The sequence below is a fragment of the Prionailurus bengalensis genome, chromosome E2 (assembly GCF_016509475.1).
Source record: "Prionailurus bengalensis isolate Pbe53 chromosome E2, Fcat_Pben_1.1_paternal_pri, whole genome shotgun sequence".
NCBI classification, from domain to species: Eukaryota; Metazoa; Chordata; class Mammalia; order Carnivora; family Felidae; genus Prionailurus; species Prionailurus bengalensis.
Window position 1 is genome coordinate 48,774,601 of NC_057352.1, and position 24,215 is coordinate 48,798,815.

The 24,215-nt window shown below is 43.9% G+C and overlaps 1 protein-coding gene across 1 annotated transcript in view; it reads left to right on the forward strand.

Annotated features, from left to right (window-relative positions):
* Window positions 1-24,215, forward strand: part of HYDIN (HYDIN axonemal central pair apparatus protein) — a 347,254-nt gene that overhangs the window by 222,975 nt on the left and 100,064 nt on the right. Inside the window, exons 30-40 of the mRNA XM_043599622.1 lie at window positions 3,089-3,216; window positions 3,659-3,795; window positions 4,047-4,174; window positions 4,325-4,516; window positions 4,853-5,002; window positions 8,227-8,466; window positions 13,000-13,168; window positions 15,833-16,012; window positions 16,493-16,666; window positions 18,810-18,983; window positions 22,800-23,011. Coding sequence (XP_043455557.1) covers window positions 3,089-3,216; window positions 3,659-3,795; window positions 4,047-4,174; window positions 4,325-4,516; window positions 4,853-5,002; window positions 8,227-8,466; window positions 13,000-13,168; window positions 15,833-16,012; window positions 16,493-16,666; window positions 18,810-18,983; window positions 22,800-23,011 — 1,884 coding nt within the window. The remainder of the gene's footprint in view (window positions 1-3,088; window positions 3,217-3,658; window positions 3,796-4,046; window positions 4,175-4,324; window positions 4,517-4,852; window positions 5,003-8,226; window positions 8,467-12,999; window positions 13,169-15,832; window positions 16,013-16,492; window positions 16,667-18,809; window positions 18,984-22,799; window positions 23,012-24,215) is intronic.

The window sequence follows — 24,215 nt, forward strand, 5'->3', positions numbered from 1 at the left end:
TATGTGATCTATCTTGGAGAATGTTCCATGTGCACTCGAGAAGAAAGTGTATTCTGTTGCTTTGGGATGCAGAGTTCTAAATATATCTGTCAAGTCCATCTGATCCAATGTATCATTCAGGGCCCTTGTTTCTTTACTGACCATGTGTCTAGATGATCTATCCATTGGTGTAAGTGGGGTATTAAATTCCCCTGCAATTACCACATTCTTATCAATAAGTTTGCTTATGTTTGTGATTAATTGTTTTATATATTTGGGGGCTCCCATATTCGGTGCATAGACATTTATAATTGTTAGGTCTTCCTGATGGATAGACCCTGTGATTATTATATACTGCCCTTCTTCATCTCTTGTTACAGCCTTTAATTTAAAGTCTAGTTTGTCTTATATAAGTATGGCTACTCCAGCTTCCTTTTGACTTCCAGTAGCATGATAGATAGTTCTCCATCCCCTCACTCTCAATCTGAAGGTGTCCTCAGCTCTAAAAGGAGTCTCTTGTAGACAGCAAATAGATGGGTCTCATTTTTTTTTTATCCAATCTGACTCCCTATGTCTTTTGGTTGGAGCATTTAGTCCATTTACATTCAGTGTTATTATATAAAGATATGGGTTTAGAGTCATTGTGATGTCTGTAGGTTTAATGCTTGTAGTGATGTCTCTGGTACTTTGTCTCACAGGATCCCCCTTGGGATCTCTTGCAGGGCTGGTTTAGTGGTGATGAATTCCTTTGGTTTTTTGTTTGGAAAGACCTTAACTCTCCTTCTATTCTGAATGACAGACTTGCTGGATAAAGGATTCTCGGCTGCATATTTTTTCTGTTCATCACATTGAAGATTTCCTGCCATTCCTTTCTGGCCTGCCAAGTTTCAGTAGATAGATCCATCACTAGTCTTATCGGTCTCCCTTTATATGTTAGAGCACGTTTATCCCTAGCTGCTTTCAAGATTTTCTCCTTATCCTTGTGTTTTGCCAGTTTCACTATGATATGTCGCGCAGAAGATCGATTCAAGTTACGTCTAAAGGGAGTTCTCTGTGCCTCTTGGATTTCAATGCCTTTTTCCTTCCTCAGATCAGGGAAGTTCTCAGCTATTATTTCCCTCAAGTACACCTTCAGCACCTTTCCCTCTCTCTTCCTCTTCTGGAATCCCAATTATACATATATTATTGCATGTAATTGTGTCACTTAGTTCTCTAATTCTCCCCTCATACTCCTGGATTTTTTTTCTCTCTCTTTTTCTCAGCTTCCTCTTTTTCCATAATTTTATCTTCTAATTCACCTATTCTCTCCTCTGCCTCTTCAATCTGAGTTGTGGTTGCCTCCATTGTATTTTGAAGGTCGTTTATAGCATTTTTAGCTCCTCCTGACTGTTTGTTAGTCCCTTGATCTCTGTAGTAATAGATTCTCTGCTGTCCTCTATACTTTTTTCAAGCCCAGTGATTAATTTTATGACTATCATTTTAAATTCATTTTCTGTTACATTGCTTAAATCATTTTTGATCAGTTCATTAGCTGTTGCTACTTCCTGGAGTTTCTTTTGAGGAGAATTCTTCCGTTTCATCATTTTGGATAGTCCCTGGAGTGGCGTGGAACTGCAGGGCTCTTCCCCTGTGCTGTCTGGAGTAATTTGCGTCGGTGGGCGGGGCCGCAGTCAGACTGGTGTGTACCTTATCTTCCCCTCTCCCAGGTGCAGGACTCACTGTGGAGTGGTGTGGTGGGCTACTTGCACACTGCCAGGCTTGTGGTGCTGCTTTGATGGGATCTGGCGTGTTAGCCGGGGTGGATCCACAGATGCACAGGGGCGGGAGGGGCAGACTCAGCTTGCTTTGCCTTTGGTGGCCCGCTTCGGGAGGGACCCTGTGGCACCAGGAGGAAGGCAGACCTGTCAGAGGGATGGATCCACAGAAGCACAGAGTTGGGTGTTTGCGCAGTACAAGCAAGTTCCATGAGGGGAACTGGTTCCCTTTGGGGTTTTGGCTGGGGGATGGGCGAGGGAGATGGCACTGGCGAGCACCTTTGTTCCCCGCCAAGCGAGCTCTGTCCTCTGGGGCTCAACAACTCTCCCTCCCGTTGTCCTCTAGCCCTCCCGCTCTCGGAGCAGAGCTGTTGACTTATAACATTCCAGATGTTAAGTCCCACTGGCTGTCAGAACACACTCCATCTGGCCCCTCTGCTTTTGCAAGCCAGATTCATGGGCTCTGTCTTGCCTGGTGGGCTGGCTGCCCCTCCACCACCCCGGCTCCCTCCCGCCAATCCGTGTAGTGCGCACCGCCTCTCCACCCTTACTACCCTCTTCCCTGGGCCTCTCGTCTATGCTTGGCTCCACAGAGTCCATTCCGCTAGTCTTCTGGTGGTTTTCTGGGTTATTTAGGCAGATGTGGGTGGAATCTAAGTGGTCAGTAGGACGATGTGAGCCCAGCATCCACCTATGCTGCCATCTTCCTCTGTTGAATCTGTACTTTTGTTATTTCAAGAATATTCTGTAAATGGAATTATACAATATGTAACCTTTTGAGACTGGCTTTTTAAAAAAATTTTTTTAATGATTTTATTTATTTTTAAGACAGAGACAGAGCATGAGCAGGGGAGGAGCAGAAAGAGAGGGAGACACAGAATCTGAAGCAGGCTCCAGGCTCTGAGCTATTAGCACAGAGCCCGATACGGGGCTCGAACTCACGGACTGTGAGGTCATGACCTGAGCCCGAGTCAGATGCCCAACCGACTGAGCTACCCGGGCGCCCTGAGACTGGCTTTTTTTTCAATGAGCATAATGCCCTTGAAATCCATCAATATCAATAGTTCATTCCTTTTCATTGTTCATTAGTATTCCATGATATAGATATACTAGTTTCTTTACCCCACCCAACACCCCTGTGAAGATTTTTTTTTCTGTGAAGATTTTAATACCACAACTATACTGTATAACTGTTTATGTACTGTGGCCTTTTGGAATGCCATAAATAATTGTAATATCTAAAATTTTTTCATTCTCCCCTCCATGAAGCAATTTTTTCCCTCTTAGAGGTGATTTGACCCCATTGAAAACGCATATTCTAGAATTTGCTGACTTGGTTTTTTCTCTTGCTCCAGTTAAGTGCTCAGCTCCAGATGGAAGTAGAGCGACTTATAGTCCAAGGCTATTCCATAGAACATCAGAAAACAATTATCCCTGATTCCACAGATGACTTCAGCTACCGGAGTCGTCGCAGACTAGCCAAGTGAGTGTCCTTTCATGGTAGGCTTCTTTCAGAGGAGAACAGAGCAAACAGTGTTGCCCACTGGAATGCTGCCTGAATCAATTAATGGTTGATCATGTAGAAATGAAATCTACTTGCGTCCTGTATCTGTTATCTTCTAGCATCCAGCCAACCAGGCAAGTCTCTGCCTCTGAAAGGCAGAAGCCTCTGGCTTTGTTTAATGGATAGTTCTGGCTTCAGGTTCATGAGGGCCCACACTGAATGTGTTTTGGGAATGGCTGAAACAGCAGTGTGAACTTTGGGGGAGGGGGGAGTAATCTTGTTTCTATAGCCTCCTGTCTGGAGGGTGGTTGTTCTGTCCTCCAGTTCTGAGGTCAGAACTGTGCACAGGAGATAGAAGAGAATAGCATAGTCACTCTTTTGGAAAAGTGACTGGTAAAGAGAGCCTCGTTAACTGTTTCAGAGTCAAGCTGCCAGAGTATATCCTGGACTTTGGCTACATCATCCTTGGTGACATCCGAACACACATCATCAAGATCACCAACACCAGTCACTTCCCAGTGTCCTTCCATGCAGAAAAGCGCATCCTTCATGACACAGGTAACCAGACTGGGGAGACCCTTTCTTCTTGCACTTTGTCATTTCTAACAGGGTGCCCACATGTACTGATCTTCTGGAGTAGTGTTCATGCTTCTTCTGGGATCAGCTGAAAGAATTCTTGGGCCATTAATTTATACTTTGAATGGTCATGGGTATTAATTGATACTTTGACCCCAGGAGGGCTCTATCTACTGCAGTTCTTGTTTGCCATTTCTCTTTCCCACAAAGAAATTTTGTTTATCTTGGTCCAGGTTTCAGTACTGAGTTAGATCGTGTAAAGAATCTGCCTTACTGCGAAACGGAAACATTCGAAGTGAAATTTGACCCACAAGGGGCCAGTCTCTCAGTTGGAAACAAAGAGGTCGTTCTACCCATCAAGGTAAGACGCACTGCTGGGCCCAGCTGATCCTCCCCAGCTACCAGCTCTGCTTGCCAGTTACCCCTAGGATGAATCAATTGCTATTTGAGAACCGTGATTCTTCCCCCAGCCCCATGCCCCGTGGTAACAGCAATTTTATGCCCATTCTAGGTGGTTGGAGGGCCAACAGTTCACATCTGTCTCCAAGCCAAGGTGACCATTCCTGCTATGACACTGTCTTGTGAAAAGGTGCAGTTTGCCACAATTCAGTGTGGACAGTGCCTCGTGGAGACTATTCAGTTTTCCAATCATCTCCAAGTCCCTTGTGAATGGTTTTTCCTGAGCCATAAGCCAGTTAGCAAGGTAAATGGGTTGTAACCCATTGGTCCCCTTTTTCCCATCTCCATTTAATCCGGATATGGAATTCTGGGCCTTCACTTTCATTATTTCACTCTTCTTCCCAAGACATGCAGTGACAACCATGGCTTCCTAAATACAATCTAGGCCCTTAGCCCAGCATTCAAGGACTTACCAGGCCATGCTATCTGGTAGATGTGTCAGTCTTCTTTGTAGTCCTGGTATCTACACCTTCCCTGACACCTGGAAGGGACTCAGTAAATGTAGGCTGGGTGAGTGGAGGATAGAATAAATTTGCTTTCCATAGAAGATGATCTAATTGTCTAATTATCTGTTAACCAGCTGGAGAAACACATGCCAAAGTACTTAAGACGGAAACTACGTGCTGAATTAAAGCCAAAGACACGAATCTTTGAGATCCAGCCCACTTCTGGGGTCTTGGATCCTGACGAGAGGTCCAACGTGCAAGTGAAATTCATGCCTAAAGAAGAGGTAAGCTTTGAAGAAATGTGGTTTCATTCAGAGTCTCTGGGTCTCTTTGAGCTTTACTCAAAAGCCACACTTGATTAGGCAGGACTCTAGGGAATTTTTGAGTGACCTTTGCCTCGCTATTGTGATAAAGACATCAAGTGCTTGTTTCATGTTGGAGCTGTGTGGCCTGGTAGTTAAGAACACCAGTTCCAGAATCAGATCTGTCTAGCACATTGACTTTTATCAGCAGACCTGGGTTAGTGGCCTTCTGCTTCTGTACTGAGAGATTTCATGGCTTTGAGTAAATTCCTTAGCCTCTCTAAACCTCAATTTGCTTATAGATAAAATGGAAAATAACAATATCCCATGCAAAAATCCTTATTGCAATTTTAAAATCCAGTAAGCTCCAGAAACTGGGGAGGTGGGGGAGGGGGGGTATTTCATAAGTTTCAGGCCCAAACTCATTTGGTAGAAAAACCTAATCTGAACTGACAGGAGACTACTTAACCTTTATTTATTCCACTTAGTTTGCAGAGTCAAACATTGTAACTACAGAAATATTAGTGTTTGATTATAGGGGACCTGATTCGGGCCCTGCTGAGGACATTATGTAACATGGGGTCTATGCACAGCATTTACCTTTTTAAAAATCTGAATTTGAAATCATCTGGCCCCTAGGGTTTCAACTAAGACATTATCAACCTGCAATAGCTACTTCCTAGGGTCATTTTGAAGATTATATGAATTAATGTGAATAAAATACACAGCATACTTCTCTCTATGTAGTGTCTCAATAACTATTTGCTCTTATCATCAGTAGTTGGGATACTTCCTGGTAGACATACCACCCGGGCCTCACAAACTTTTTTTGTGTGTGTGTGAATGCCATTAACACAAAGCTACTCCAAGCAAAGCACACAGTAAAAATAAAGTCCGGGGTGCCAGGGTGGCTCAGTCGGTTAAGTGTCTGACTTTGGCTCAGGTCATGATCTCACAGTTCGTGAGTTTGAGCCGGTGTCAGGCTCTGTGCTGACAGCTCGGAGCCTGGAGCCTGCTTCGGATTCTGTGTCTCTGTCTCTCTCTGCCCCTCCCTTGCTCATTCTCTGTCTCTCAAAAATAAATAAACTTTAAAAATTTTTTTTAAATAATAAAAAATAATAAAAAATAAAATAAAATAAAATAAAATAAAATAAAATAAAATAAAATAAAATAAAATCCTAGAGCCTGAGAGGGTCTCAAGAGATTACACTGTAAAGACTTGTGCTCAAAGCCTAAGGCATCAGGGAGATGTCTTTCTCTACTTTAGTCTTTTAAAAGAAAAAAACCCATGTGGGTTTTACAGAATACCTACAGTTAACTCCCATTTTCCTGGTAATGGAAATGCTTTGAAGAAATTTTTAAGAGTCTGTAGTGAGAAAGAAGAAAAGCAAATGACTTCATATCTGATTCTTTTTTAAAAAGCCCATTTCTTGAATTATCAGAATCTCCCAACCCTTTCAACAGAAAAGAGAATTAATATGTTTGTCATTCTTAGAGAGTCTGAAGGGATGTTACTGTCAGGGTTGTCAAGATTTTGGATAGTTTATTAAATGAGAGACATATCAGTAAATAAATTTAAAAAAAAAAGGTTTGTCCAGGTGGTTCCATATATGTTGAGTTGGAATTGGTCAAAGTTAATAGAATATCTCCACCAATTTAGAGGGGAATTTGTTGGCTGTATACAATTAATTGGTTAGCTTTGCAACGCATACAGTCCACATCAGCAGCACAAGAGAAATCACTGATGTTATAATATATGTGCAGAACACTATGTTAGGAAACAAGGAAATGAATGAAATGTTTTTGGAATATTTCCACAAAAAGCAATTAAAATATAGAAGTTTGGGTCAGAAGGTGCTAATCCCATAACTGTTAGTTAGTCAATAATTCATTCTCTTACTGTCTCCGTCAATTGATATTTTCTGGGTGTGTATATATGTCCATACACATTCCATCCATCTGCTTTTCTCCCCTGAGCTAAGATAATTAAGATCTCTTCAAATCATGAAGCCACTCATGGCCTCCAAACCCAAGCCATGAACCCACCTGTATCAGAATGACCTGGGCATCTGGTTAAAAATGCAGAATTCCCAGCCTTACCCTGCCTCTGTCAAGTTGGGATCTTTAAGGTTGGGGCCTGTGATTCCACATTTTTAATAGGTCCCCCAGTAAAAACCAGATTAGAATAGTTGATATCACTATTAACTGGTATTCAGATTGTAATTATATCTGATAAACTGAATGCCCCAGCTGATTACCCCTGACCCACTGCTTAACTGTATTTTCAAATAACTTCCGTATATTAATTCAGATTCTCCAAGAAACATACTTGGAGACAAGGATTCAAGTGCAAACAGATTATTTGGAAAGTGTAGGAAACACTGATGGAGAAGTAGGAGGTGGTCAGGGAAAGGCAGGCAGCTAATAATGCTTGTGAATGAGCCAGCTACCTTGGAGACTGGAACATAATCCTACTGGGAAACTCTGTGGAAATAGACAAAATGCATATTTCAGAATTATCCCTTCCCAGGAGCAAGGGACCTGGGGTATTTATGTGGTAGTTCCTGAGTCAATGTTTGAGAATTGCTCCTGGAAGGGATTAATCCCAGCACTTCTGCTCCACCCTTCCCTGCCCATAGGCAGCAGGGCCCATGAAATGAGAACCCAGAGGTGCAGACAGTGGCCCATCTGAAAACACTGGAGGGTCTGAAGGATCTGAGTGCGGCATTCAGAGGGCCTTTTACGAGTGATGATGCACTTTGTACAGTGCCTAGCATGCTAGAAACCTAGTATTAATGCAGTAATATAAATTACTCTCATGTAATTTTACATGAAAAGTTTTCTCTCTTTTTTTTTTTTTTTTTCACATTTATTTACTTTTGAGAAACAGAGTGTGAGCAGGGGAGGGGCAGAGAGAGAAGGAGACACAGAATCCGAAGCAGGCTCCGGGCTCTGAGCAAGCTGTCAACACAGAGCCTGACACAGGGCTTGAACCCACGAACCATGACCTGAGCCAAAGTCAGACGCTTAACAGACTGAGCCACCCAGGTGCCCCAAAAGTTTTCTCTCAATATTGTCCCCACAGTGGCTTTCAGGTTTACAAAATTGAGTTTTCTCTCAATTTTGTCCCCACAGTGGCTTTTCAGGTTTGTGTTTCATGTAACACAAAAAGTTAAGATGCTTGTTTTGTTTTTTATGATTTCCAGAAATTCTACAGCCAAACCCTGGTTTTCCAGATTTCCCAGAGTCCTCAAAAGCTTACACTGCTGGTAGAGGGGCAAGGTCTTGAGCCACGGTTGGAATTTAGTCCCTCTTTTCTGGAGCTGGGGCCACTGCTGCCTTATGCACCTGGAGACGAGGCTGAGGTGGTGATAAAGAATCCCTGCAACTTTCCCATTGAGTTTTACTCCTTAGAATTTGACCAACAGTATCTCCTAGAAGAGAAGGTGAGCAGAGGCCAAAACCAAATTTCCTTTTCCTATCCCTGCTGGGTCCTACCATGTACCTGTGCTCTTCCCTCTGCATGGACAACTTCCTCCTAACCTTTGCCTCTTCTTCACTTTAAGCCCTTCCTTGTCAATTTAAACTCCACTTTATAGCCTTTCCTGACCCTTGCTCTGAGCAGAATTTATTACTTCTTTGTGATCTCATTACACATTTTTAAAAAAATTTTTTTTTCAACGTTTATTTATTTTTGGGACAGAGGGAGACAGAGCATGAACGGGGGAGGGGCAGAGAGAGAGGGAGACACAGAATCGGAAACAGGCTCCAGGCTCTGAGCCATCAGCCCAGAGCCCGACGCGGGGCTCGAACTCACGGACCGCGAGATCGTGACCTGGCTGAAGTCAGACGCTTAACCGACTGCGCCACCCAGGCGCCCCCTCATTACACATTTTAAACAACTAATTGAAAACCTAATGCGTGCTAAAACTGTAATAGTAAAGAATGTATGCCGCTGTCATATTTGAAATGAGTTTCTTGTAGACAGCATATAATTGAGTCTTTAAAAAAAAAATACACTCTGGCAGTCTCCATTCTTAATTAGTGTATTTAGACCATTTACATTTAATAAAATTATGTTAGGGCTTGAATCTGCCACTTTTTTTTTTTCTGTTTGTTCAGGGCTACATATTTTCCAATTGTTCCTCCATGTACTTGTTTTAAACTTTTTTCTCACAGCAAAATTGAGAGGAAGTTACAGATATTTCCCATATACCCCTTGCCCCACACACATACATACCTTCCTCCATTATCAACATCCCCTACTAGAGTGGTACATTTGTTACAATTGATGAACCTACATTGATACTTCATAATCACCCAAAATTCACAGTTTACATTGGGGGTCACTCTTGGTGTTGTACATTCCTTGGATTTGGACAAATGTATAATGACATGTATCCAGCATTATAGTATCATATAGAGTATTTTCACTGCCCTAAAAATCCTCTCTGCTCTGCCTATTCATCCCTCCCCACCCCCCACCTCCTGGCAACCACTGATCTTTTTACTGTCTCCATAGTTTGGTCTTTTCCAGAGTGTCATATAGTTGCAATCGTACAGTATACCTTTTCCAACTGGCTTCTTTCATTTAGTAATATGCACTTAAGTTCCCTCCATGGCTTGATAGCTCATTTCTTTTTAGTACTAAATAATATTCCATTGTCTGGACATAACAGGTTATTTACCCATTCACCTACTGAGGACATCTTGGTTGTTTCCATATCCGGGCAGTTATAAATAAAGCTGCCATAAACATCCACATGCAGATTTTGTGTGGACATACATTTTTATCTCCTTTGGATAAGTACCAAGTAGCACAACTGCCAGACCATATGGTAAGAGTACATTTAGTTTTATAAGAACTGCCAGACTGTCTTCCGAAGTGGTCGTACCATTTTGCACTTCCGCCAGCAATAAGTGAAAGTTCCTGTTGCTCCTCATTCTCATCAGCATTGGATGTTGTCAGTGTTTTGGATTTTGGCCATTCTAATAAGTCTGTAGTGGTATCTCATTTCAATTTGCATTTCCTTGATGACATACAATGTGGAGCATCTATTCATATACTGATTTGCCATCTGTATATCTTCTTCAGTGAGGTGTCTGTTAAGGTCTTTGGCTCATTTTTTAATTGGGTGATTTGTTTTCTCATTGTTAAGTTTTAAGAGTTCTTTAAATATTTTGAATAAGACAAGGTTATCAGATGCATCTTTTGCAAATATTTTCTCCCAGTCTGTAACTTGTCTTTTCACTCACTTGACATTGTCTTTTGCAGAGCAGAGGTTTTTAAATTTAAGGAAGTCCACCCTCTCAATTATTATTTTCATGGACCATGCCTTTGGTGTTGTATCTAAAATGTGATCACCACACCCTAGGTCACTCTTATATCACCTTCTAAGAGTTTTATAATTGTATGGTTTTCTTTTAGGCCTATGATCCATTTTAAGCTTTGTGAAAGATATTGGGTCTATCTAGATTTGGGTATTTTGTATGTGGGTGTCTGGGTCCAGCACTGTTAGTTGGAAAGTGTCTTTGTTCATTGTATTGCATTTGCTCCTTTGTCAAAGGTCAGTTGACTATATTTATTTGGGTCTACTTATGGGCTCTCCATTCTGTTCCACGTAATCTCTCCAGGTCCCTTTTTACTGTCTCCATCCTGTTCTGCTACCTTGAGGCTGAGCTGTATGAACTGCTTAGTACCCTACTTTCTAGAAACTGCCTCTTAGTTCCCTACTATGAGAAATTATGAAATGAGCCACTAATCTCTTTTTCTCTCTTCTCACCATCCTCTAATTTAAAATGATATTCTTTTAAATTAATGCCTGCTGGGTAATCATCTCATGTACATTCCCTCCATGTTTTGCTTTTTGTGGTGTATCTGTCATGTCAGAGCTTATAATATTATGATGTCAGAACCTAATTTCTATCACTTAGTTTTAGTTCAATATTTAAATACATTCAATGTTCAACACCAGTCCTTGTGATGAAGCTTCTTCAGTAACCACTCTATTGTCTGAAGCTCATTCTCTAGTGGATTCCTCAGGTAGGGATCATGGGAACACTATTCCCTGAGTACACATACGTTCATGACTATTTATCTGTGGTTTTTATGCTTGAAGATAAGTTTGGTTGGATACCATATCCTTGGCTCACATTTTCTGCACTTGAATATCTTAAATGCATTGCTCCATTGTTTTCTCCTAAGGTTTTGCTGTTCATGAAGTCTGATGCTTTTTTGCTTATTAATTAGTCATCTATTGCTGCAAAACAAATTACCCCCAAGCTTAGCAACTTAAAACAATGAGTGTTTGTTATCTCATGTTGTCTGTGAGTCAGGAATTTGGGAATGGCTTAGCTAAGGTGGTTCTGCTTCCTCTGGACCCTCCCCCAACTCAGCCTTTAAATCTTCTGTCTTCTTTACATGTAATATTTATGCTCTACCCAATTTAGATTCTGCATCTCGAAGTTTTTCTCAGAAGGGGAATTTGTCACTCTGGAAAGGAATCTTTTCATTAGGTATTCATGAAATGCTCAATGGCTTATGTTGGCACTGCATCCTCTGTTGTGGGCCAGGTTCAATGCAAAGCAGAGTCTAAGACTCCGAGATGTGTATGCAGATTTGGTAGGGAGCCCTCTCAGGAGCAACACCAGTGAAGAATAAGGCAAGCAGTGCCGGGCAGAGAGATGAGCTGTGATGAGATTACAGCAGAGACCTCAGCAGACCCCACAGGAAGCTCTACCGCTGGGCTGTCTCTTTAGAATTGCCCCAGTTGAAGCAAGTTGTCCAGGCCCTTGTATGTCTCCATCACCCAGTCTTTGGAATATTCCTTCCTTTCACCCACTGACCTGCCATGCCACCTCTCTCCTGAATCAAACTCCATGTATGAGTGGGTTTCTTCCAAGCTCTCTTCTCTATATCATGTCATTGGCCAGTTTGTCTATCCCAACATCAGTCCCACACTGTCTGTTACTCCAGCTTCAACAGTCTTAATATCTAGTAGGGCGATCCTCTCTTTTTCTTTTTCATTAATGTTTTAACTATTCTTTTTCCCTTTTTTGCCATTTTTTATATTCAAGTATAATTAACATATAGGATTATTAGTTTCAGTTGTTTTAACTATTCTTAGCTCTTTGTTCATCCATATAAATTTTAGAATGAGCTTCTTAACGGTGGTTTTCACACAACCAAAAATAGTGATCCTGGAGAAAGGTTACTCAACAAAACAGATTTTTCACATAAATTAGGCCATAGAGGAAGTGATTGCTTTCTAGAACCTTGTTGCACTGGTTTTATAAATATACATACACACTAGGGTTACCAGATTTTGTAGAAAGAAAAACAATTTACGTAGTTAAGTTTGAATTTCAGATAAGAAACATATGACTTATTTTATGTGGACATTTTTGTACTAAAAAATTATTCACTGTTTATCTAAAATTCAGATTAAACTGGGCATCCTGTATTTTGTCTGATAATCCTAATACATATTCCTTCCCTACCCCCATACCCCCAACACATACTCATGCACACACATACTTAATACCATTTTATCTGTTTCTCCCTGAATCCTCTGTGAGACAACCACCTTCCTCCCTTGTATAACATTTCTAACTACAGTGTTTTTCAAGAACGTGTAGCTCAAAGTGGATAATGGAGTTCTGTACTTTTGTCAAGGGAAAGAAAGAAAGAAAGAAAGAAAGAAAGAAAGAAAGAAAGAAAGAAAGAAAAACAGTATATGATATTTGTAAAATAAGACGAAAATTCTCTTCCACATATGAAATGCCTGGGCTCAAATGGGGCAAAAATCAAGATCTTGTATCCCCAGCTTCAGGGCCCAGCCTTACTTTCTAGACCTCTCCAAAGGCCCCTTGTACAGGAAGGAGCAGGGGTTTTACCTGGTGGGTAAGCAGACCCTCCAAGGACTGTCAGGAGAAAGCTTCTAGCACACCCAGCAGCAGTTCCTGTCGTCCTCTTGCAGATCTTGCGAATGCTGAAGGGCTATGATTCCTACAACACCCTGCTGCTGCCACCCCGTGTTCCGGGGGAAAAGCTACCCCCAGAGGTTTATGAGTACTTCAAGGAGATGAAGCGGTCCAAAGAGGAACAGATGAAGGCGAAGTTTCTGGAGAGTCTGGCCCAGGAAAACGGTGAGAGCTCAGGGCCGAGAGCCCGGCTTCAGCCACTGCGCTGGCGCCCTGGAAGGGTCCCTGCTGGGAGGCCGGCCACTTACCGAACAGCTGCCACATGCTGGGCGCATGCTGGTGCCTCACATATTTTGTCTGTAACGTCACAGAATGGGCCTGTTCTCCCCACAGTATGAATGCAGAGACAGGGATACGCTCTGCTCCCACTAGAGTCTAGTGGGGAGTTCAGGCTTAAAAACAGCTAATAGAGGGATAGAAGAACACTTAGGCTTTACACACTTACCTGAGAGACTAAAGCACTGAGACACCAGGTCCACAGTGTAAAGGGGCAGAGTCAGGATTCAAGCCCAGATCTCTCTGACTCTGGCATCCACGACGGTAACCACTGTACTCCGTGGCTTCTGTGTGTGCTTGAATATGTCACACGGGGTACAACTTGGTGTCCTAACAGAGGTCAGGAGTGGGGGTTCCCCCAAGGATGAGGTTGGCCCTCCACAGTCTTTAAGCCAAACCCCAATCATAAAACTGGACTGTGCTCTCATAATGTGCTCCTTTCTGGCCCAGCGCCCCCTGTATTACCCCACCACCCATCCATGGGCTCCCTTTTGTGCACCTGAGCATCAGGGGTCCTTGATGACCTGTAGCACTGTGCAGCTTGTCGTGATGCATGCTTCTCCTTCCTGTTTATCATGCCCTCATCTTGGAAATGTGCCCTCCCTGTTCTTCTGTGTAATAGTCATCACATGTGTAATTGTTTTCTTCATACCTGTCTCCCCCCACCAATAAGAAGCCCCCATAAAGGCAGTGATCATGCATTCCCCACTTGTAACCCCAAAGCATGGAACTGCACCCGATACGTCACAGTGCCCAATAACATGTGCTATAACAGTGAATGAATGAATGGAATGGAGTCCATTTTCTCCTGACCTTGGGCTTGTCTTGTCTCTCAAGGGAGCCAGTCAGAGAATACTAGTTTGTCCTAAAAGGAGAAGATGAGAGAAGAAGACCACCTTTGCCCTCAATCTCCGGGTCAGTGTCATTGAGCACTATTAGTTTGCCAGAACTGCCATCGCAAAGACCACAGACTTGGTGGCTTAACCAACAGAAATTTATTTTCTCATAGTTCAGGAGGCTCAGAGCCTAAGATCTAGGTGTCAGCTGGGTCATTGTCTGCAGAACCTCCTTCCTTGGCTTGTAGCTGCCTGTCTTCCCCTGGTGTTCACATGGTCTTCTGTCTGTGTCTGTCCTAGTCTCTTCTTAAGGAACACCAGTTATACTGGAGTGTGGGTGGAATAGGGCATCCATATAACCCCTTTTTAACTTTATTACATAGCCACTTTCTGAGGTACTGGGGAGTAGGATTTCAACCTAAGAATTTTAGGGTAACTAGTTAAGCCTATAACAAGCACCCACAATGTTCCAAGAACGGAGCTGAAGCACTGTAAACAGATCAGTGAAACAGGCCCTGTCTTTGAGAGCCCACAACCAGGAAGGTGGTGGGAGGGGAGACACTGGAACTCAGAACCACTGGGACAGAAAGCTGGGGGTGCTGCCATGTGTAAAGGGCATCACAAAATCAGAGAAGGACCCTGTTGCTCTTGTCCCCATCCTTACACAGTACAGTCGTGGGTTCGTTTTTTCATTTGGCCCATTGGAAGTTGGCTGAGAACAGGGACCCACGGGTTCAGAGGGAGCCAGAAAGGTGCATACTCGGCTTTTCCCCAGGGCTTCCCTGAGCCTGTGCTCCCTCTGCTCACATGCAGACCATCCTCCCTGCTTCCCGCACCACGGCCAGGGAAGCCAGTCACGGGAGACCTCCGATCTCTCTGCCTCAGATCCAACCTCTAAACAAAGACAGTGTCAACCCCCGTCAACAGGCCCAGTAAAGGGGGTCATTTTGTACAGTCACAGCCCAACACCCCCACTGAAATTGTGAGGAGGGTTCTAGGCAGACAAATTGGTAGGTGTACTTGGCAATGGCATAGACAAATGTTCATGACAGATCTAGGGGGAAAACAGGCTACTGATTGGTATATACAACATGATCCCAAGTTCAGCTTTGAAAAATTTAAAATTAAGGATCTGAGAGGCCACAGCTCTGCGGTCCTGGTATCATAAAGTCCAGCTGCAACTCCTCAGTCACTGTTTCTTGTTCTATCTACATCTCTTTTGCAGATGAATTGTATAAGTCTTGCTCTTCTGAATTTTCTAAATTTTCTGGAGAATATATATAATTTTAGTCTTTTTAATGTTAAGATGTAGAAACACTCTGGCAGAGAAATTTTTTCTTAAAGTTTATTTATTTTGAGAGAGAGAGAGAGAGAGAGAGAACCAACAGGAGAGGGGCCGAGAGAGAGGGAGACAGAGGATCTGAAGCAGGCTCTGTGCTGACAGCAGAGAGCCCAGCACAGGACTGGAACGCACGAACCACGAGATCATGACCTGAACCTAAGTCAGATGCTTAAGTGACTGAGCCACCCAGGTGCCCCTGGGCAGAGAACCTTCTTAACAGCCAACTGACTGCAGATCTTGTTTCTTGGCTTTGGCTAGTCCAGGGTGATGGTAACCAGGTCAGCGATTCTCCACTTTGTCTCTTTTTCCATACCTGTCTCCCTTGTCCCCCTCCCAACACTTCCCCCATGTTTTTGTTCTTTGTCTCTCGGGCAGAAGAGGAAGATATGCCCTCATCAGAACAAGGCACCTCTGGCAGTACAAAGAGGACCTCACTGAGCCAAGGGATCTCTGTCACGTCCAACCCTGAAGAACGACACATTCCCACAGTCGAGTCCAAGACCTACCCGGATGAAGAGGAGGATGAGGAAAGCCTGGAAAAAATAATGTTTCAAAGTAACCAAACATTTAAATGTTTTGTACCAGTTCTCTCTAAGAGAAGTGGGAAGACTGTCCAGTGCCTTTTTACTTTTCTCCCTAAAATGCACCCTTGAGCCTTTTAGCACTACCGTGTATTAATTCTGTAGTAGGAATATGCCATCACTTAGTCAGCCATTCCCCTTAATGTTGCACATTCAGCTAGTTTCCAGTATTATTTTTTCAGCAGGAGATATTCCCCCAGAAATGGAATTAACAGTCAATAAGGGTATCTGTATTTTCACTTCCAGTAGCTGTCGACAAATTATCAGCTATAAAGGGCACTTCCCATCCACTGCAGGGGGGAGTGGGAACTCTGACAACATGTGCAGCAGATAATTTGCCACTGTGCCGCAGCAGTGTTCAAAAAGAAAAAGTGGTTCTCCTTTCCATCAGACTGTATGAATTCTGGGTGTGCCCGTGGGCATGCACTTGTACACGTATATTTTTAATTTGCAGCTGACAAGATACAGAGTGTTGACAGCCACTCGACGGAAGAGGTTGGAGAAGTAGAGAACAACCCAGTGAGCAAGGCGATCGCGCGCCACCTGGGCATTGATATTTCTGCAGAAGGCCGCATGGCCAAGAACAGGAAGGGCATCGCCATTATCATCCACGGGACACCCTTGTCGGGTATGCCGCAGCTCCCAAGGGTTGTCACTTTAAGGGTTGTGGTGAAGTTCGCACATGTAATTTTCGAGATAACAAAAGACTCTTTTTTTTTTTTTTTGATTTGTATACCATGGGAGTATCCCCAAACTATTAAATTGCCAATCTCAGAGAAACAGTGTTAGAGAAAGAGCAGGGACACCTTATTTTTAATTAATATATCTCTGAGTTGTTTGAGCTTATATTCTTCCAATAATTTTAAAATAATATTAGGGGAAAATCCAAGACATTAAATTCTTTAGAAAGAGGAGGGGAAAAAATAAAAATAAATGATAAAACAAGAGGAGAGGGGGAAATAAGCACAAGCTCCTTGAACTAGAAATATTACTTCTATAAGCTTACCTTAAGAATCTGTTTAGTGATGTGGACAAAGATTAACTGCATGAACATTCACTGCAGCGCTGCTTAGCATCGTAAAAACTTGGGAGCACTTGAAGCATTCAGTATAGAAGACTGGTTAATTAAGCTTTAGTGCATCCACATAGTAAGTTATTTTGCCACTATAAACAGTGTTTTGTACACCCCTGTCCATAGCAGCATTACTCACAATAGCCAAGAGGTAGAAACAGCCCAACTGTCCACTGACAGATAAACGGAAAAACAAAATACGGTACAATGGGATATTATTCAGCCTCAAAAAAGAAGGAAACTCTGACTCATGCTACAATATAGTTGAACACTGAAGATATTATACTAAGTGAAATCATCACGAAAGGATAATTGCTGTATGATTCTACTTATATGAAGTGCTTGCAGTGGTCGAATTCATAGAAAGAAGAGTGGTCGTTTCCAGGGACTGGGAAGGAGAAGAATGGGAGCTTGTTGTTTAATGGGTACAGAGCTTCCATTTGAGAAGATGAAAAAGTGTTGGAGGCCTATGGTGGTGATGATCACACAATAGTATGAATGTACTTATGCAACTTAGAATATGGTTAAAATGGTAAGTTATGTACAGATATCACCATAATTTCTTTAAGTGCCATAGAAATGTACTAAATGAATAGAAAGACGTTCATGATACATCATTTTAAGTAAGAAAAATGTCATACTTAGGATTTGTAATCTGGATTAATTTCCTATTGGTACCATAACAAATAACTACACATTTGGTAAGTTGAAACAATGCAAATTTACTTTCCTTCTGAAGGTCAGAAGTCTAAAATGTGTCAAAAGAGCTGCATTCCTTCTGGAGGCTTCTAGGAGAGGACCCATTTCCTTTCCTTTTGTAGCTTTTAGAAATGTTGCCTGCATTCCTTGGCTTGTGGCCCCTTCTTCCATCCTCAAAACCAGTATCATAGTATCTTCCAGTCTCTCTTCCTTTTCATCATAATCACCTGTTCTGACTCTGACCCTCTTGCTTTTCTCCTATAAGGGCCCTTGGGATTATGTTGGCCCCACCCAGATAATCCAGGATAATTTCCCATATGAGGATCCTTAACTTAATCGAAGGTGCTAACCCCCTTTACCACATAAGGTAACATATTCACAGGTTTCAGACATTTGGATGTGGATGTCTTTGGCGGGGGGGAGAGCATTGTTCAGCCTACCACATAACCCATTTCTTTATGAGAAATATAAATAAGGTAGTTATATATACATACTTAGCAGCCATATGCTAACTGTAATATCTCTGGGTGAGCAAATTATGGATCTTCTTTTTCCTTCCCTCCTGTTTGTTCTTTGAATTTTCTGCTTTCTTTTTAACAAGCAGATATTTTGAAATGAGAAAAGAAAGATCAACACAAGTTATTCTTTAAACCAAAAAAGTCTTCCCATTAGAATCAGAGACAGTAGAGCTACACGACTTTTAAAGGTCATCTGATAGAATTACCATCTAGACTGAGGAGAAAATCCAGAGAGCAAACGTGTTGCCATCATACGGTGCACAACACATGGGTGGCAGAATGAGGACAAGAATCCGTGGTCCTGACTTGTGGTTCCGGTCTCCTTTCTCTTTTCTGCTGCCATCTGTGGCCGCACAAGAGACATAGAGGCAAAGCGCTTGGAGAGATTTCTCTACAGGGGCCTCCATTCTAGAAACTTCTTCTGTCTAGAGACACTAAGCAACTGAGAGCCAGGAAATTCAACCTCCTGACCTTTTTTTCAGGGAAATCAGCCACCGCAGTCAGCATGGCCAGGTACTACAATGCAGCCTGCTTGAACATTGACTCCATCGTGCTTGAAGCGATCTCTGATGGCAGCAACATCCCAGGGATCCGGGCCCGTGAGCTCTGTATCAGAGCTGCCATAGAGCAGTCCATGAAGGAAGGAGAAGAGTCTGGTAAGAGCCTTTTCCCCTGACTTTCTGTGGTCAAGTGGCTGGCAGCCTGCTGCTGATACCCATCTTCTCTGTGTCCCCCGTTGAGCTTTTCTCCCCCAGCCTGGTTGAAAGCTGACTTACAACATACTGCCAACTTACAGCGCAGGGAAGAGTTGTCTTCACTGAGTATCTGTGGCTCTCCCCGCTGCCCAGACAGGCACCCATTTGGTGCTACGGGGAACAGGACCATGAATAAGAGGCAGCCCACACTTTTGGGGGTGACTTGTGGAAGGGGAACAGACATGGACTTGTTCAGAGCAGAGGGAAATAATGTAACAGGAATACTGACTTCTGTGAAAGGGCAACTTTGGGATGGCTGGGGTCCAACCAGCTTGATCTGGGGAAGCTTTCATGCAAATGAGCTTTAAAGGACAGGCAAAGATGAAGTCAAGTACATTCCGGCCCAAGAAAGCAAGGAAGTTGACAGTAAATTAGAGGTGGGAAGGCAGGCTCAGGCCCATCTTGGTTGACCTTGATGCCAAGATTAGGAATTTGGGTTTTATTTTGAAGGAACAGAGGAGTCGGGCTGTTATCACCCTCTGGGAGAAATGGTCAGAAAGCCACACTAGGAAAGCAACTGTTGTAATGTCTTGTAAAGGAAGCACTGGAGATGCTGACAGTGAACAGGTTTGGGCCAGTCGACCCCCTAGCACCTGCATGGCAGGAAATTGAAAGATGGGGAGGCATTCCAGATGGTCACCTAGAATTTCCAGTCATGGATACCAGGAAGAGAGTGATGTCATTTACCAAGATAGGAAATGTGGGAAAAGGAGAAAGTTTGTTGGAGAAGAAAATTAATTAAGGTTTTGAACACCATAGTAGTGAGGCCTGGTGTGGCCTAACTACCAGAGGTAGAGAATTCTGGCTCCATCAGGTTGTCTATGGACCGACAGGGCAGGAGATGGCTGCTCAATTGGGAAAATACATTGAAGTAGAGTGATTGCTCTGAGAGGAACCATTTTGATAAATATTCATTCATAACAGCATAACATCATTTCTAATAGTGCACCATGCCTGCTGGTTGATTGATAAAAGTGGCTGGGGCTTTTAGACATGTCCCTTCCATACCTCTGCGTAGAATGCTTAGGGAAATAGAAGATTCTTTGCTGAAAAGGTCAGAAAAGTAGCTTTTGAGTAGTGAAAGAGAGGAAAAATAATTTTCTCTCTATCCTGAGTTCTTGGCAGAGACTGCTATAATAAAAGATTAACAAGGAAAAAAAATAAGTTTATTAACATGTGTCCTTCCTGTGTACATGGAAGATACTCAGGAGGAAATGAGGTGACTTAGAATTCTGAATTAAATACCATCTTCACAGGGAAGAGGAGGGAGGTAGTCCTCTTAGAGGAGAGCAAATGAGTCTTAGGGAAGATGAATGGACCCACAGAACAATGGACGAGGGTACGGTAGTTAATGACAAGCGTGTCTCCTCTCCTGTGATGAGTCAGTCCACTCTGCTGGATGGAACTCCCAGGGTGGGGATTTGTGACAGTTGAGTTCCCTTTGGACACTTGTCTTTAGACAGATAAGAGAAGGTCAGAGAAGTCTTCTCCCCACATTTGCTGTTTTTCAAGTGCCCACAGTTCAAAATCAAGCAGCGTATTTTGAGGTGGCATATCCTGAACTCTAATAGTCATATTTTGGGATGGCATATTTCAGCTACCGTCAGTGGGAACCCCAAGCTACATCATAATTCTGGTTCTCTTAGATTTTGTTTCCTTTTCTGTCAATTAAACTACGTTTCTCAGAGGTCTTTGGAGCTGTATTGGTGTCCCATAAGAAACTGTGGATTTGGTCTTCCTACCTGAGGAGGTCATGTCAAGCTAAAGATATAATGGGGGGAGTCTTCCTCAAGAAAGTAAGAGGTGCACCTGCTGGAATAAAGAAAATCAGCCCAGAAAGTTCCAGAAAGAGGAGAGGGATGGAAAGGGCAGGACAGGACATTGGGGAACACTTATATTTTAAGAGGAGTGTGGGTAGAGGAGAAGCCAGGGAGGCCGAGAAGGCAGAGGGAGTGTCAGAAGGGTGGGCAGTCAGGAGAGCAGGATGCAGAGAAGTCAAGGAAACAGAGCTGCAGGCGGGAGGGGCAAGAAGGGTTTGCACACCTCTCCAGTGCCCTGGTTGGGACTGGGCACCTTGGCCTTGTCTGTCTCATAGGCCTTATCACTGGTTCATATACCATTTACTTGACTTCCTTATGCTACTGTCTCCCTACCCCACCAGAATGTTAGCTGGGAGCAGGGATGTGTGTTCGTTCTCTTCACTGATGCATTCCCAGCCCTTGGGTTGGTACCTGGCACAGAGTAGACACAGAGTAAATACTTCCAAAAATGTGTCAAATCAATGAATGAATGTAGTCATAGATTGCTGGAAGTACAGATAGAATGAGCCCTGAGAGAGGGCCACTGTGGGTCACAGTTCAGAGGTCATTGGGCGCTTTGGAGAAAGGCCTTTCAATGGAGGGTTTAAACCCAAACCTACACTTGCTGTTCACTGCGGGGTCCACAGGCTGTCCTGAAGCAGAAGTGGTAAATCTAACCCTGTGTGTCCCTGTCCCATGCAGTACCCACCAGCCACCTGAAACATGGGTGTCCAAATTGAAATGTGCTGCTTGGGGGTGGCAGTTCAGGCAGGGGGTAGGGGGTGGCACATGGGAGTTGAAGATGTAGGAGGAAAAAAAGACTGTAAAATAACAAGGTAGAAATTTGTTGATATAATCACATTTGGGGTAGATTGGGTTAAATATACCATGGAAATCGATTTGTACTTTTCTAATGTGGCTACTAGAAAATCTAAATTGCATACACATTATACATCTATTGGACAAATGTGGTCCACGCTACTGTTTTAGAAGCTGGGCAGTGAGGAAAAAAGGAGGTGAGATGATGATGTCTTGAAAGAAATGAGAGATGAAATGAAAACCCTTATTAGTATTATATCAGGAAGAGCTGGCTTTGTAAGATATGGCAGGATGACGCTGCTGGCAGGGGAGGCTGACAGACATGGGGACAGCACAGAAGAGACCCTACAGCCATCAGTGGAGGCAGGAGCGGCCGTGGAGGCATAGGACTCATGGCGAAGTGAGTGGGCACAGGTGGCAAGAGGTTGGAGCCATCACAATCAGGTAGAGCCTGGAGGCACCGGGGGTAACAGGACCTGGATGAACGAGGGACCAACCAACAGAATGTTGGTACAGCTGTTCCACTGGTGGCCTCATTCCCTTTGACCCCTGACACCCCCAGGTGCAGTATGGTGTCCTTGTACCTATAACCAGCTCTCAGGGGAGGGACAGAGGGACAAAGGATAGTGACAGCTCTCAAGGGAGTTCTGAGGGCTTATTTGCGGAAATGGCCAACAAGGAATAAGGAGTCTTAGCAAGTCTTCCTGAGCTGGAAAACGTGGAGGCTGCCTAGCGCACAACCGCATTACCCCATCTGAGGTGTCAGCTTTCCAAGGCAGGGCTACAGTGGACCAGCAGTTTCAGAAATGCTTGCCCTCGGGGCTGGAAGAGGAAGTGGGGCAGACTAACATGGGACCCACTGGGCAGATGGGCAGCGAAGAGCCCTGGACTCCAGTCCAGCCTCTCCACTCGCCTGTCCTCATCCAGCCTCGGCGTGTGTAGCCTCTTCTTCCAGCCCCTCCCAGCCAGCTGCAGATGGAGACGGCTGTGTGCTCCTCAAGAGAATCACACCAACCCCGCTAGGATTTGTGCCATCCCCGCTATTATTTCCTGATCATCCTGAGGTGACTTTTAATATAAACCCACTCTCTCTGTGTAGCCCAGGACGCTGCTTCAGGGCAAACTGCTGTGGGACAGACACATCTGAGCAGTGAGACCCTGGGCAAGTTTACCTCAGAATCTACCCTGTCCCCTGAAATGAAATCGGCGAAGACCATGCGTGGGAGCATGATGATTGCCAAAAGCAAGGCGGAGAGCCATGGCTCTGGGTCTCAGAAGCAGCACCACCAGCATGCGTCCGAAACGCCACAGGTACAAACCAGGGCGCCCCGGAAGAGGGGTGGGATCCCTCCTCCTGCCCTTTCTCCTCAGAACCCCTCAGCCATGTCAGCATCATGCCATTGCTGTGGGGGCCCTCACCAGGTTCATGGTGCAGGTCCTGCAAGGAGAGGTCATCTGGCAGGCGTTCAGCAAGTGACTTTAATGTTATAGGCACTGGGTTGAATGCTAACAAAATAAAGATAAAGCAAAATCGCTGCACTTAAGCTGCCCAAAGAGTCTGATGAAGGAGATAACCACACATTCAAATATTTGCAATAAAATGAGATTGGTGACAAAAGAGCTTTGTAAAAGGAATTGGCTTGAACCGCGTGAAATTGCCAACATTCAACCATTGGAACAGCAATTTCATATGGCTCAGTCTAATACTAAAGGAATGCTAAGGATGAAACCGTTCATATGAATTGTGGGAGGGCTGCACAGGGGTCATGGAAGGTCATAAAGTAGTCAGAAAGTTTGCGCCTCAGCCAAGGGACTTTGAGAACAATCTTGGCAGAATAGCAGGTGCTGTGGCCAGACAGTGGAGGGCACCGTGGTAGGTGATGAGTTGTCAGGGGGAAAGTGGAGTCAAGTGAGTGTAGGCTTCCAAGATGTTTCAAGGAACAAGAAAAGAGACTAGTTGTTAGAGGAGGAAATTTAGGGTTAAGAGAGTTGTTTCTCTGAAAGGAGGTGGAGGCACAAGCAGGTCTGTAAGGAGAAGAGCTCCTGGAGGAGTGTAAGGTGACAATCCACCCAAGAGGGAATGAGATTCCTGGAGGAGACAGGGAGGAAAGGACTAAGCACAGTCAAAAGGGACGGGGGCCAGCTCCTTCTGGAGTCAGTAAAGGTGAAAACAGATACAGCTGCGTGTGAGGAAGGCAGGTGGAGAGCGGAGGTCGGAGAAGGTCTTTGCTGAGTGGCTCTAAGACGTGTGCAGGATGCAAAGTCTTTGCAGGAAGCATTGAGGAGGTTAGTGTTGCACAGCATGGTTGAGGAGAGTGGCGAAGCACTGATGTGTCCACCGGGAGGAATAGAACCAGAAATGGGTGGTGGACAAAAGAAAAGACAGTTTAGAATGCTGATTCTCCAGCCAAGACAGGAAGGCATAACTTCGCTGTTTCAAAATTTCCCTAAGCAGTCATTCAGAGGTAGAGAGAGAAGTCATCATTGCAAGAGCACGAGTGTGCTCAGAACAAGG